This window comes from Lampetra planeri, chromosome 39, assembly GCF_965212315.1.
Source record: "Lampetra planeri chromosome 39, kcLamPlan1.2.h2, whole genome shotgun sequence".
NCBI classification, from domain to species: Eukaryota; Metazoa; Chordata; class Hyperoartia; order Petromyzontiformes; family Petromyzontidae; genus Lampetra; species Lampetra planeri.
The window spans coordinates 8,724,700-8,739,554 of NC_136145.1; the positions used below are offsets into that span (position 1 = coordinate 8,724,700).

The following is a 14,855-nucleotide window of genomic DNA, read 5'->3' on the forward strand; positions in this document are numbered from 1 at the left end:
GAAACGTACCTATGCCGGCCTGCCCGACGATCCACGACAGGCGGATGAAGAGCATCACGCCCCAGATGTTGAGCATGCATCGTACCTGTCAGACGCAGACGGCACGCCAAACATCCCTCCGTTAGACAGACTAGACTGCTGGAACGTCAGTCGCGTCGGCAAGCGCCTATTTCGCCAGCAGAGGTCACTGCCCTGTCCCCCCCCCCAGTACCCGTGCCGATGTACACAACTTAGACAACCGAACAGAAGCCCCCACACGTGGTTGATACGTACACTCACGACGCTGCCACTGCAAAGACAAAGATCCCCCGTTTAGCCTTTACAGACTTTTGAGGCAAGTGCGGTTAGTGAGCACCTACGAAGGCCGGCACGACACATGGAAGGGGTGGGGGCAGCACCACATCCGGCGCCTTTTGTCTCCCAAGTGCCGATGGGTTGTTGGCCATGAACGGGAATCGAACTCGGGTTGCCGGGTTCGACTGCAGCGCTGACCGCGATGCTCCACACACCCCACCCCGGTGAGTGACCTGTGCGGCCGCGGCCAGAGGCCCCCCGTCCGACCCCGTGGTGGCGCCCCCCTCCCCCACCCCGTGTCCGTGTTGGTGGGTGGCGCTCTATAAAAAAGGTCGACTTTTGAAAACCATTATTTTCACGGCTGCACCGGGGGACTTGACCTTTCGGGAAATTCGGCATTGCGCCAAATTGTACCGGTCGGGGGCATCGGAGGCAGCCACCCATGGCGCATGCGGGCACACTTGCTTCTTTAACAAAAACAAACACAAATAATATATTTTTCCTGAATTTCACCCCGATTGTGCGATTGGAACGATGCCGTGAAAAGAAACACCCCTTAGCATCTCTCGCGTAGAGACATTTTGCACCGTACGTAGCCAACCGTGCTAATCTTCCAGTAACCTTTCTCCAGCACAGAGTGATGCAATGCTAGCTGCAGAGCTCTGAATATAACGTGGAACGCTGATGAAAAAATTGGAATAAAAAATGACGGCGCGGAAATATATTATTTAGACAATTCAATGCTACACCAACAGTGTGCTTAGGATGACCCCAATGAGTCATGCGATGGATCGGATCCAGACTCCTCCCTCTCTCTACCCCCCCACCACCCTCACCACACCACCATCTCCAGGAAGCGGTGGTGGCGGCCAACCGTGCCGCTGTTATCTCGTCATCGCGCTGGTGACACTGAACCTGGGGGCAGGGAATCGCCAAACCAAACGCGGGCGGCGATGTCTCAAGACCGGGGTTGCTGACTCGAGTTGGGCGTAGATTCCAGCGATAACGAGCAGGAGAGGGAGGGGGGGGTGTATTTACAAACACCCACGGCAACTTTCACATGCACGGTTCGGCCGGTTTTGGGTTTGGTTTGACGAGGCTAAGGAAAATTATTTTAACCCCGAAATCTTGTGTTGCTTTCATGTCATTCTTGTTGCGTCTCTGAGGTGAACGTCCTCTCTTGGGCGCATCTCCGTCCGCTGGCCGCCACGACGTCATCGTCGTCAACGCACTGCGCACGTGACCAGAGAGCGACCTAATCTGCCGCGCCCGCCTCTCGAAAATCGTCGGCCAGGGCCCAGAGTCTCTCCCCCGCACCCTTAACGAGCACGGAGCCCTCTTCCCTTACCGGCTGACCCTCCTCGGTCAGTGCTGGAAAATTTTCCGTTTCCATGGCAGGGAGAGGCACGTTCTGTGGACAAACAGCGTCGACCTCCAGGTCCAGCGTTGTGACCACAGGTTGATGATCGAGGCGAAGGATTCAGGTTGATGAGAAAGAGTTGACCCCGGCTGTCACCCCACGATTAGTACTGCAGCTTTCTCTACCAGCTGACCTTTAGCCGATCCACTATTTTCCATTGCTTTTCAGATACACGGACAAACTCTCAAGATTTCGGGATGGGGAAATTCCACCACTGCCTCAGGACTGCAAACAGGAACTTGGGCACCACCTCAATACTAATTTGATGAAGAAATCACTTTGACCTCAGATACAGGAGGATCTGTTTATTATCGCTGCCTGTTCAAATTCCTCTCCGCTGTCTAAAAAATTCCTTCATGGTCTTGCCCCACCATATCTTGCCACTCTTGTATCCCTTCTGTGTCCCTTCTCGCCCTCCACGTTCTCAGGCTTTGTCATCTCTCTCCGTTCCTCCTCCTGCTGCTGCTCAACCACGCTTATGCCCTTTCTCTCCTCTCGCCCCCCCCCCCCCGCTGCCTTCACTGGAACAAACTTCCCCTCCGTGTTAAGCGGCCACCTTCGCTCACGCACGTTTCCGCTCCTCCCTCAAAACTAAATTTTTTTTTTTCCAATAGCTCACTCCACTACCCCTTATAACCACTACCACCATTCCTGCTCGCTCTTCACAATCCCTCTCCATGGCTCACACTCATTCCACTTCCATCCAATCCATTAGTCAACATTATTTGCTCTCGTACATTTTTACTTCATGCACGCATCACAGGTTCGCCCAATCACCTCCTCTCATCTATTTTATTCACCTCATCTTCAACACGCCATTCGTACTTACCATTGTGAATTCTCTGTAGCGCGCCTTCGCCAAGGCGCGATATAAATGACGTTATTACGAGATTGTACGCGAGGCAACCTGCGATTTCATCCTCTACGTGGTCACGAGGAGAGAGTCTTGGATTAAAGGTCAGCACGCGTGAGGCCCAGGCGAGGCAGACTTTTAGGTGGAGGCCAATTGCCCGTGGTTGTTTGGAAAATAAAGAATTTAAAAAACGGCCAGGTTATTTGTATTATTTTTCTTACACAAAAAGTTGTAGTACGCGCTCCTCCGGCGACTTCGATGAATGGGGTCGTTTAAAAACAAAGGGGATTCAAAATCCACTCGAGTGGGTGAACGTGACATTTGCACACGGATGCATGAAATGCCTCTTCAGCAGAGCTGTCAAGTCCATTAACGGCGACTGGGGCTCTTCCGTGAGAGCGCAGATTCCAGTGCGGGAGAGACAAGCCCAGCAACAGCACCGCTACTACTCCAGGAGAAAAAAAATAAAAATGTTAGGAGGTCATTGACAGAGCACGACGAGACCCGACGTCTCTGCCCGTCTCGTTTTCGCGGGGGTTTATCAGCAGCAGCAGCAGCAAACTCTTCCAGTAAAGCTTAGATAAGGGGCGTGAAGAGGATGAGCAGTTTCTGGGCAATTAGTGCTCCCCTCACCAACACGCACCGTGACCAGCCGTGGTGAAGAACGGACAAACAAAACCCGTGACGGACACTGCGGTCGGGCGGTCTTCATCCAGCAGTGAATCGAGACAGGGGCTGTAAAATCACCATCAGTGGGTTCATGTGACCCCAGTGCAAATTGACAAACTCCGTTCCCCGCTTCACTTACACGACCGACAGCTCCTACACCACGGCTCTAGATCTACCAGCAGGTCGCGTTGGGTAAAGGGTGAAGGAGCAAGGGTGGGGGATGCGAGCCACCGGGTACGGCCGGGACGCCTTCTGGGTTTGACCAAATCGCCACGCACGACACGCGGGAGGGCCCCGTCTGGAGGACCGACCCTCGTTGTCGAGGTGGAATACAGCAAATCGGCGGCTAAAAAGGCACGGAACGCGTCCGAGAGGACGCCGACCGGAGAGATGGCCCGTGGTCGGGCGCTAGGCGGATTCACTACGCCGCAGGATCGTGAGAAGTGGTGGCGGCGGCTCAGCGAGGCCTTCATCTGGCAGTGGAGTGATCTGAGCGCAGCGGATGAAGACGACCATCCACATCACGAGGCCCCCCGCTTTGGAACACCCCAATGTCCTCTTGTCAGTTGAACGCCCCCCGGCCATTGTGCGACGGGATCATGGAAAATCCGTTATGAAATCCTCTACGTAAAAACAATTCCTACGAGCGAGCGGCAACGCGAATCGCGTACGTGCCAATCCGAGCCGGGGGCCGCACGATGCGCCGCAAACGGCCCCCCCCCCGATCCCCCGCTGGAGCGTGCCCCCCCCCCCCCCCGCCATCGGCGAGCCGGTTTCTATGCGTACGGCGGCGGCAATGTTATTTTGAAATCGAGGTACAGTGGATATCTCCCTCGAGTGTTAACCCCTACATGCATGAACCACCCTCGCTCCGGTTAATTGGCAACCCCTGCATAGCATAAATGCAGCCTTAGCAAAGAGCAGGGCTGCCGCTGCGGATTGCCGAGGCGAACCGTTCTCCCGCCAGGCAGCCGCGTAGGTAGCGTGGCTGGCGATGGGCCCCAGACTCAAGAAAATTAAATGTAGGGGGGAGGGGGAGGGGGTGGGGGCCCTCCATGCGATTGCCTCCCCCACCCTCCAGACCACCCCGCTGCCTCGCTGCCCCTGCGCTCCCCTCCGACCCCGCCGGGCTCCGGTGCGGTTGCGCCGCCTGCATACTCGGCAGCTGTTTGTAGTTTGTAGAACTTCTTTTGCGCCGTACAAATCCGACCGTGCTGACATCGGAGGTACCGAGCTGCCACTCAAACGGTCACCAACCCTCCACCCCCCTTGCTCGCCGCACGCCAGAGGAGACCGACGACGTCAACGGCGGACGCTTGGAGGAGTCACCGTTCGTCTGCCCAGAGCGCAGCTCAGAAACGCACGGCGGCCTTCCGCACGACGCGGGAGCGGGTACCGCCGCCCGTCCCCGGCTCTCCCGTCGTCGAGGCAGCCGCTGCGGAGTTGCGGGAAGACTCTTCGGATTTCCCGCAACGTTCAAAAGTCGACGGTTTTTGATCGGGTTGAGTAAATCGCGCAAACCACTCAAGGACGATGCATTTACACGGAAGCGCTCTATTCTTCTGTTCTCGCGAGCTCTTCTGCTTCTTCCCGTGATGTGTCCCGATTTTTTGTAGCAACGGCAGAATGTGGTATCAACTAAGATTTTACTACGACGCTTCTTGCATTTTATTACATGGAATTGATTGGACTTGAACAGGACTGATCAAGATCGGCCTGTTTTGAAGGTGGCCCGTGAAGGACACTGCTGGAGAGTTGGAGGCAGTCGCTCTGCAGCAACAACACAGGGTAGAGTGACACTCACAACAATGAGCGGAGCACCAGGTGGCTAAAATGCATCAGCCAGTTATCTGAGTCGGTCAACCCACGGCACCTTGGTCTGTCCCGTGACCTCCTGCTGGCAGGCCATCGGCACTTCACGCGGCCTCAAAGTGCACCCAGCCTGGCACAAGCGCCGTGGTGACATCACCGCCACTTAGCGGTGTACAGCGGTTGTCGTTGTGGTGCGCGCATCGACAGTGTGTGCCCACTGCCAAAATCGCTTCGCGAGCAGTCGCTTAATCCGCTCTCGAGTGCAGCACTAATGTGCACTTGGCTCACCAAAACCGCCGGAGAAGTTCACACGGAGCTATTATTTTTCTTCCGAAAACCAAACAAACCACCACATGCCGTGTTCCTCTACGGTGGGTCCTCGGTGCCAACCGAGTCGAGTTGGACCTCAGGTGCAACAACATTTGACGTTTTTTACAAAACACGTGCCCGCGTTCCACCGCTGCTCATGGAGTCGTGCCCCTCCTGAAATCCTCCCATCTATTTATAAATGGACGCAAGTGGTTGGATGTTGCCCCATTGGTGGAATGATCTTCTTCTTTGTACGACTCGCGTAGATAGAGACCAGCTGCTTCAATTTTATAACGAGGTGGCTGGGACGAATAATTGCATCAGGAGTGGCGTTTCACTGTGATGAGGCTTCCTCCTTTGCACACGTGAATCAGGCGCATTGAGTTGTTAAATATGCCATGGTATGCTCTGGGCTACCACAGTCACACACTGGAGAGTATTTAATTGTCCATGTCACAGCCAGTAAGAGACATCTACCATGGTTTGTGTGGACGCGGTTAAGGGTTGGGTACGATGCTTGGCAGCACGCTGGACTTGCAATCCTGAGGTCGCAAATTCCAGAGCATATGTATGTATATTGAACTTCTTTTGCACCGTATGTAGCTAAACGTGCTAATCGGAGGTGTGGGGAAAGGACAAACTCAACACAAAGTGGCCGTTGAAACAACGGATAAAGTTTCTTAAAATCACCCCCACCGCCGTCTCTCTCCACCCCGCGGACACATTGATATATATGCGATACAGCCCCAAAAAAACCCTGTATTATGGTATGAATGGGTTCGAGCCACAATTAGCAGATATGGAGGTCCGTCGTGTGTGGGGCACTTACACCTCTTCTGAGACGTCTGCCCAGCGTGCAGAACTTCTCCTAATGGGGAGGGGTCCTTCCACCAGCAGTGGCACGAGCAATGACAGAGCGTCGCCTTTGCCTTCGCCACCCGGCTAACGTGACGAGTTCACTCTGCGAGAAATTTCGTGCGCGGTTGTGCCGCACAAGAGTTAACGTGGAGTGGACGGGCGGGCGGGATTTTGGTGGGGTTGGGGGTTAACACGTCGTGGCCATGATGGATAGCGCCTTCCAATTTGAGAGTGCCGGCAATCTGCTCGGGGTTTTCCAATTCCCCCAAGCCATGGCGAGGAGCCCAGAAGACACTGCCACTGCCGCCGAGTGATCATGTAACTAAACTAAAGCATCAACTATTTTTTATTTTACCAGGTAAGGCCCACTGAACTACACAGCTCTTTTTTTGGAAGCGACCTGGCCACAAATGATAGCTCAACAAAGTGGCTTATTATCACGTGGAAATGTATCGCTGCCAAATATTCAAGACGGATGTTTTTCTAAATGTGGAGGGAAAAACCGGGGGACCTGGAGAAGAATCCACGCGATCACGAGGACAGAAAGACACGCAAACTCCAAATTTCCAGCAGGCGTCTGGGTAGGGATCGAACTCACGATCTCCTGCATACCAGGCGAGGTCGTTAACATCTTGCCATCGTAACAGTCTATGTACGCGGGCATTTATAGACCACTACTCACCGTTACTGCTGCGGCAATGATGATTCACCGTCCCCCTGAAATTGAAGCTTGAATTGTGACTCAAGAGGGATGTGTAGCTGATAGCATGGTTGGCGAGTGAGCTCATGGGTGTGTGGGTGATTCGCTGGTTGGGTAGGTGGGTGAGTATATGGTTGGTTGGTTGGTGGACTGGGTGGGTGGGTGATTAGGTAGGCAGGGGGGGGAAGGATGGTTCAGTATATCAGTGGGTAATTGGTTGACTGGGTGGGTGGATGGATGAGCAAGTGTACGGGTGGTGGGTGGATTGCTTGAGTAGGTGGATGGGCGAGTTGACGGGTGGGTGGGTCTGTGGTTGATTGGGTGCATGAGTGGGTGGGTTGGGGGTGTGGTTGTTCGTGAGAGTGGGGAAGAAGGTGGGCAGGTGATTAAGTGATGGATGGGTGGGTGAGGCTACGAGAGTAGGTGAGTAAGTAGGTGGGTCCGTGGGTGAGTACATGGATAGTTGAGTAGGAGGGAAGTTTACTGAATAGGCCGTGAAGTGCGAGGGGCGAGCAGGTAGGCGAGCGAGTGAACGGGCGAGCGAGCTGGCGCATCGGGCGGCCAGTAGGTTGGATTTATCTGGGTGAGTGGGTTCAGGTTGGCCCTGGCATTGTCGAGAGCCCGGCGAGCCAGCGGTGCGTGTGCGTGTGTTTTTTGGTGGATCGTCAGCGTGCCGTGCGGAAGCTGCCGGTGACGCACCAGCACCCCCTTGATCCAGCCGAACTTGACGACGCCGCCCTGGTCGCCCGTCTGCAGCAGGGTGGCGCTCCCTGCGGAGGCGCCTTCTCCGTTCACCAGCCCGTCCATGTCTCCCATGCCGTCCCCTTGCTCCTGGCCACGGTTGGGGCGAGACGGTGATCCCGCGTGAGTGGGGAGATGGTGCATAACAGCTCAAAACTGCCTCTCTCTCGTGGTAAAAACAATAATAATTATTCCCCGAACTAAATCGCATTCCTAAAATTAGCAAATTAAAAAAAACACAATAATAAAGCCCGCAATTTACATCGGAAAAAAGCCTCTCTCGAGTCTCAAGCCTCTCCCAGGAGGGTGCTGGTACAGTGAGAGGGACAGTGAGAGTTTGGCTTCACGGGGGGGGGAGGGAACCGTAGCACCCGAAGACAGTCTCCCAACGCAAACGAGGAGACGCTCGGCAACTTTAATTCGACGCCCCAACGCCCAAGATTGCTGGGTGCAAGCAACTGTGGGTCACCTGTACACTTACTCAGCTTCTGAGAATCTGACAATTCGGGTGACCTTAGGGGCCAGGGGGTCGGCAACCGATATGACAAGAGGCGGCATTTTATAACGCCACGGAGCAGTTCCTTAAAAGAGCCAGCATGCGGTTCCGGAGACGCAGGTTTGCCGGAAGTTTCTGGTCGTGCGAGCAAAGCAACGTTTCGCCGATTTCCTTCCTCGCGAAACGTTCATTTGCCTACAAATGTCTCAACGACTATTTCCCATTTCGTTCCCCCACAAGACGTGGACAAGAAACAAAAAAAGCACTTGCGCGTCACAGCACGCTACTTTATGATCACGTTATCGATTTTTTTCGGATGTGTTGTTACATTAGCGCAGTTCCGCTATTTTGCAATCGCATCCAAGACCATTTAAATTCGGAGGGTAAATCGTCAGTGCAATCACGGCATGGCTTTTTTGGCTTGGGCTGAGCGCGTTGACTAATTTAGGACTGCGATCCAGATATAAATAATCTGTCCCCCCCTGTCTTGGAACGGGAACGTTCGTAAAATACCGCAGTGCCATCGGACGTACCTCGGACTAACGGACTTCATCATCCACGCCGGGGTGGTGCCGATGGAGAAAGCAATGTTGGCTGTGTGCGTCGAACCTCAGGCCTTTTCTTTTAATAAATCTACCAACGCCTTCAAAAAAATCACATCCCGTACCTATCATCTGGAAAACTTTAACAAAACAACCTCTTCACCGTGAGGTCGCAGAAATTTTGCGGAGCTGCCTTCGTTGAGAACGCGCACCGCCCTGTTGCTGCCGGCTTCCCCTTGCGACGATAACGTCCCACATTTTGACCAGCGCCTTCGGATGAAGCACCATTTAGAGCAGTGGTTTCTTAGCCTTTACTGCAGCTTGCACCCCCCTCCCACCCTCCCCCCTTTGGTTCTCAGAAAGGGCATCTCGCACCTCCAGGTTAAGACCCACTGATTTAGAGAATCTTGCAGTTTGCATTCTACGACACGTAGCAACGGCGCCGATGCCCCCGTAGTCTAGAACTCCCTTCACCCCCCCTGCCGACCATGCTGTTGACTCCCTGCCCATGTTCATGTCCAGGCTTGAAGACCTTCCTCTTCTCTCCACTGCCGAGGACCAACCGACCGCTTCTCTCCACACCGAATGCCCCCAACAGTTGCTGCGGCCGTATTTACACACCGCTAGAGAGAGAAACCCACACCAAGTATCGGTACGTTACTCTCCAAGGGATTTTCGCTGTTTGTTTCCACGCGACGCCGTAGTGGCCGCGGCGGTAGAACGAGGGCACGGGGTGGAGAGTAATTACCGCTCCTCACCGACGGCTTCCCAGTAAACATGGGAAATTGGGCCAACCTAGGGCCAATTGTGAGGCCAACATTGGACCAATGGTTCCGCCCACGTGTCAACGTTGGCCCGACGTCGGCACGGTTTCTGGGTTGGCCCTCCCCGCGGCTCGTCCCGCTCGCTGCCTCGCGGCTGCACCTCAGTGCTAAAATTCCGCAGAAAAAACTGGAAATGTAATAACACAGGTCCTGTCCCTCCTGACCAGGAATAAATGTACAGAATGTCTCGCCCTCGCTTGGAAGCGCACAGGCATGGCAGTCTGCAGCGAACAGCAGCACAAATGCCGTTCCTTGTGACCCGACGCAGTGTGGTCCCAGTAAACACGGAACGTTGGCCCAAAGGTCACAAGGACATGCCAACGTTGGCCCAAAGGTCACAAGGTCATGGCAACGTTAGCCCAAAGGTCACAAGACCATGCCATCGTTAGCCCAACGGTCAGAAGGACACGCCAACGTTGGCCTAACAATTCCAAGAAGATGCCAACATGACCCAACGTTGCATTGTTACCGAGTTTGTTCCGAGTTCAATCTTCTCCGTTGAATTACATATTACGCCATTGCGCGCCGCATGCGCCGTGACGATGACTAAACGCATTCCATGTGACGTAGAGAAAGAACAATGTTTGCACTTTAACCAGGTACTCATTTTAAGAAGCCCAGAACCGGTTCAGATAAAATTGCCACTGATGTTAGCCGTGGCCGGGAATCGAACTTGGGTTGCTCAGAGTTTGCAGTGCAGTGCTAATCACTAGGCAACCAATCCACCCACTCATATGTCACACACGTATACACACACACACTCACAAATATATCCATCTTAAATTTGGAGTTGGCCAAATATCCTATTATAGGACAACAGAGCTTGGCCACTGGCTATGGCCAACTTCCCTCTGAGGTTTCCCTCGCCTCCATGCGAAAACTCTGCACGTTACAAAAATCCAAAGCGCTGTGCGATGTAATTAGCATGAACTGCAGTGTGCGAAAATAAAACAACATTACGACTCCTAATTATTGGTTTGTGGGTCAGATCATGCAAGCAAAAAGTGTGCCGTACTTTATGACTAGCACAGGCAATTCATAAAGTTGTCACGTGATGATCGTGTCAATTTATTACTGCTTCAAAAGCACCACTGGGTGTGTTGTTGCTAGAGAGCGACCGACACCACGTTTAACAACTGGGTACGATGTTTCGCTGGTCGTCACAACCATCATCAGCGGGCGGTTATGATTACGAGAGCCTGTGTGTTAAATACCAGACTCATTGCAAACAAATTGCTACACCCTACACCACACGGTACGTGTTTGTATGTATGTATGTCGAACTTTTAAATCGCACCATACCATTCGTAGCCAACCGTGCTAAATCGGAGGTGCGTTTAGCAATCATCAGGCTCGTGCGGTGCACAGCGGCTTCGTTCGCATTTCAATGGCGACACCTGGCGAGAAGGCGGAAACGACGCGCCAGGGCGGCACGACAGGGCAGCTGGCACGCAGAGAGTATCCGATAGCTGGGCCCGGCTCCGGTTATCAGTTCGGCTCATGACAGCAGCTACACAGAGACACGCTTAGCAACGACGACAACAACGACACCAAAGGGGGGTACCCGGGCGCACGCTGCTCACGACGCAGCAGCAATGACGTCACCCAAACTCGGGTCGACGCGCCCAAATCCCACAACGCCGATGCTCCGTATTTTCCGAGGACGTGCGACCGCTTAACTCGCCAGGTTAGGATGGCGAAGATTTGCGATCGTGAATAGGAGCGGAATAACCTTTCGCGTCCGCCACACCTCGCGCGGCGGTTCGATTTAGCCCCCGTGTGTTTCTGCTCTGAGAATCGCCGACTATTTTCAACCGCCTCTCTTCTGTATTCTCTTCACGTCGTACATTCGCCCAGGAGAGCCTCACTGACGCGACCGCTTCTCGGCAATGTCCGGCCAGGTGTCGGCGGTAGTGGGCGAGGAATTCTGTGCACAATCCCGAAAGAGTAACCTGCAGCGTAATTTTTCTATGAGGAAGGCCTTCCTATGCATGCGATGTTGGTAATGGGTGGTTGTTTGACCATACTTCACCGCACCGGTCCAACGTGGGGCTGGTGTACAATGGGGGGGGGTTAAGTTCCAGGGGCCGGTACAAACATCGCTCGCCACGCACGTTAGACGTGGCCCGGTATCCAACTCAGGTCGCCGTTCTCACCGCGTGGCACGCCCACCACTAGGTCACCACTGCACCCTCAGCATTAGCAGAGCGTACACCTCGTGGTCGTGCGTTATTTGCTTATAAACGTTAATTATTACGCAGACGGCTCGCCACAAGCATCGCGAGCTGCCCTGCTAGTGAGGTGGTGCCAGGTGGCTCGGAGTTCCGAGGTTCCAATCCGGGTTCCAGCTGCTGCCTGTGATGACACCAGGTTTCTCAAGAGCCAACGGTCACGAATGACCGCACACGGAACATTTTTTTTACAAATAAAATTTTCAGTTCTGATAATTAAAATTCTTTGTTTGACTGCCACCTCCCCCCACCGCACTTCCCTCATACTGCGTGAACCTGAGGTCACTTTGAAGGAAGGGAACTCGGGAAGTAGCTCTGCGTTATCCTCTTCCGTGGGCCGTTCTCTAAAATAAAAAAGGCGGTGTGGGGGGGGAGGTCACACTCTCGGCGTGTGAAAGTTCCCAATTAATTCTTAATGCTCGTGCCACGGCAGGGGGGAGGGGAAAAGACGTGGAAAAATAGGGAACCGAAACTAACGGACAAATCGCGAGTCGTCGTTACGCCCACCCCTGGCGAAAGGAAACAGCAGCGACGGGAACCTGAGAAGGGAGGCACCACTGCCCCACCGGCACGTGGCTTTGTGCGGCGATGAACACGAGCCCTATCTGTTGCGTGCAACGCAAACACGGTCAGCGACAGCGTGCACACGTCTCAATAAACATTTACAGTAGCGCCGCCGCAGACACACGCTCTGGCGAATGGAAACCGTTGCTGTAGCAGTGGCTGCGGCAGCTGCAGCTGCTGCTGCTGCTGCTGCCGCTGCCACAAACCACTGCCGCCACTGCCGTTGTTGTTATCTGCCAGTGGCGCCAGGTCGGCCGGGTGCTCAGAGGGCCTTCACTCGCTCTCGAACTCATCCACGCGGACCCGGCCTGGGCGGCGTTAAAAAAGGTCACCATCATCATCATTGTCGTCATCATCACTGTCACCGTCATCAGTCATAGTCATCGCCGTGACTCATCATCAACGTTATCATCATCGTCATTATCACTGCCATTATCTACACTGCCACCAGGGACTACAATGGTGCAGTTATAACAAATTAGACAACAACCTCGGGTCAATTTAAAAAAAAAAATCACCCTAAAGGTCCAGATGGGGCATCAGTGTCGGTAATCATCTGGAGTTTTAGAGAATTTGCCTCGTCGACCGAATGAGTCGACGATTTGAGGCACGCACGAACATGAACACACCATCGCCATAATCCCAGCGAGGGTACGAGAGTCGGTTTTGTTCGATCGCGACCCCCCCCCCCCCGACTCTGCCCGTATTTCGTGAGAGCAATTCTCCACGAGCCAGTGGGCCAGGAAAGTGGGGACAGGACATCTCTACTATCTGCAACACAGTCCTAAAAATCATTTGACGCACTGTGCCCCGGTACCGCAAACCGCTTCGGAATTACACTAACGTACGCATCAGACGCCTAGAAATCGCACATTGCTAAAGGAATGGGTTGGGTGCTGTTACAGCGCCAGAATTAGGTAGCTTTGCCCCTGGGACACAGACCCATCAGCCCCCTCCCCTTACCACACACAAACAAAAACAGCCGCCACCAAGCAGTGGCGGCGACGTCACGACAGCACTCGTGCCAGGCAAGTTACGCTTCGGGGGTTGTGGGGTTTTTGTGCGCTCGCCATCGCACGTGCGACGCCGGCGAGGGGCTCCTCGCCGCGGCACGGAGGTCGCGACCCTCGGCACTTCAAAAGGGGGACGGCACGGGACCTACAGTGGAGGATAAGATCTGCCAAAAAATATCGGCCGCGCACACTTCCCAGTGGCTCTGCCGCTGCCGGCTCTGCTGCTGCTGCCACACGGCGTTACGTAAACACGACCAGCTGGTTAGACAACGCGAAAGCCACCCCTCGCTTTTATCGATGACGGTGAGCTTTTTGCGGAGCCTTTGGAGAAAGCCGTCGGCTCAGCGTTTTTTTTTCTACCCCCGCCAACCCCTATAGTTTAATTCCAGTTGCGCAATTGTCGTCGCGTCACGGCATAAATGCATACCTCAGTGGGCTTTTGACTCATAGGATGGCGATGTTAATTTGCTCATTAATTTATCAGTCCGCTTGTCCTGGTGAGGGTTGCGGCGGCAGCGTGTTGAGTAGGGGCGGTCGAGACCTCCCTTTCCCTGGCGACAGACTCTAGCACTCCACTACTATACACTACTACACTACTATACACTACACTACCTTACGCCATACACTACTATACACAGTACACTACTATACACAGACTCTAGCTCGTCCTGTGCATTCTCAGGCATTCCCAGGCCAGCCGAACAACAAAGTCCCGCCAGCGTGTCCTGGGCAGGCCACGGGGTCTTCTCCCAGTGGGACGTTGCTGCTTCCCAGTACAGTTCCAGGGGGAGTCTCCCGGGGGGGGCATCCTTACCAGGTGCCCGAACCACTTCAACTGGCTCCACTTGATCCGGAGGAGCAGCGGCTCGACTCTGAGGCTCTCCTGGATTACCGAGCTCCTCACCCGATCACGGAGAGTGGTGAGCCCGGCAACCCTGCGGAGAAACCTCATTTCGGCCCCTTGTACCCGCAATCTCATCCTTTCGGTCATTACCCAAAGCTCATGAGCATAGGTGAGGGTGGGAACGTAGATTGAGCTGTAGACCGAGAACTCTGTTCGAGAACTCAGCTTCCGCTTCACTACCACGGAGTGGTACAGCGCCCGCAACACCGCGGACGCCGCACCGATCCGCCGGCCAATCTCCGGCTCCCACTTACCATCACTCGCGAAAGAGACCCCGAGGTACTTAGACTCCTCCACTAAGGGCAGCTGTTCCCCCCTCACCTGGAGAGAACAATCCACCGTCTCCCAGGAGTGAACCATGACCTCAGATTTGGAGGTACCGACCCTCATCCCAGCCGCTTCACACTCGGCATCAAACCGCTCGAGTGCCCGCTGGAGACCACAGACTGACGAGGCAAAGAGGACAACGTCGTCTGCTAAAAGCAGCGACGCCACCTCCATGCCCCCGTACCGGATACTCTCCGTACCTCAGCTGCGCCTTGATATCCCGTTGTCCATGAAATTCACGAACAAGAGACGAGACAAGACACCCCCCCCCCCCACCCCCTTGGCGGAGTCCAACAAC

At 54.3% G+C, this 14,855-nt stretch overlaps 1 protein-coding gene across 3 annotated transcripts in view; it reads right to left on the reverse strand.

Annotated features, from left to right (window-relative positions):
- LOC144731599 (solute carrier family 12 member 1-like) overlaps nt 1-14,855 on the reverse strand; it is a 129,692-nt gene that overhangs the window by 78,467 nt on the left and 36,370 nt on the right. For all 3 annotated transcript variants that reach the window (XM_078612775.1, XM_078612773.1, XM_078612774.1), the window contains exons 3-4: nt 7,615-7,746; nt 10-85 (exon numbers count right to left, since the gene is read on the reverse strand). In XM_078612775.1, coding sequence (XP_078468901.1) covers nt 10-85; nt 7,615-7,746 — 208 coding nt within the window. The remainder of the gene's footprint in view (nt 1-9; nt 86-7,614; nt 7,747-14,855) is intronic.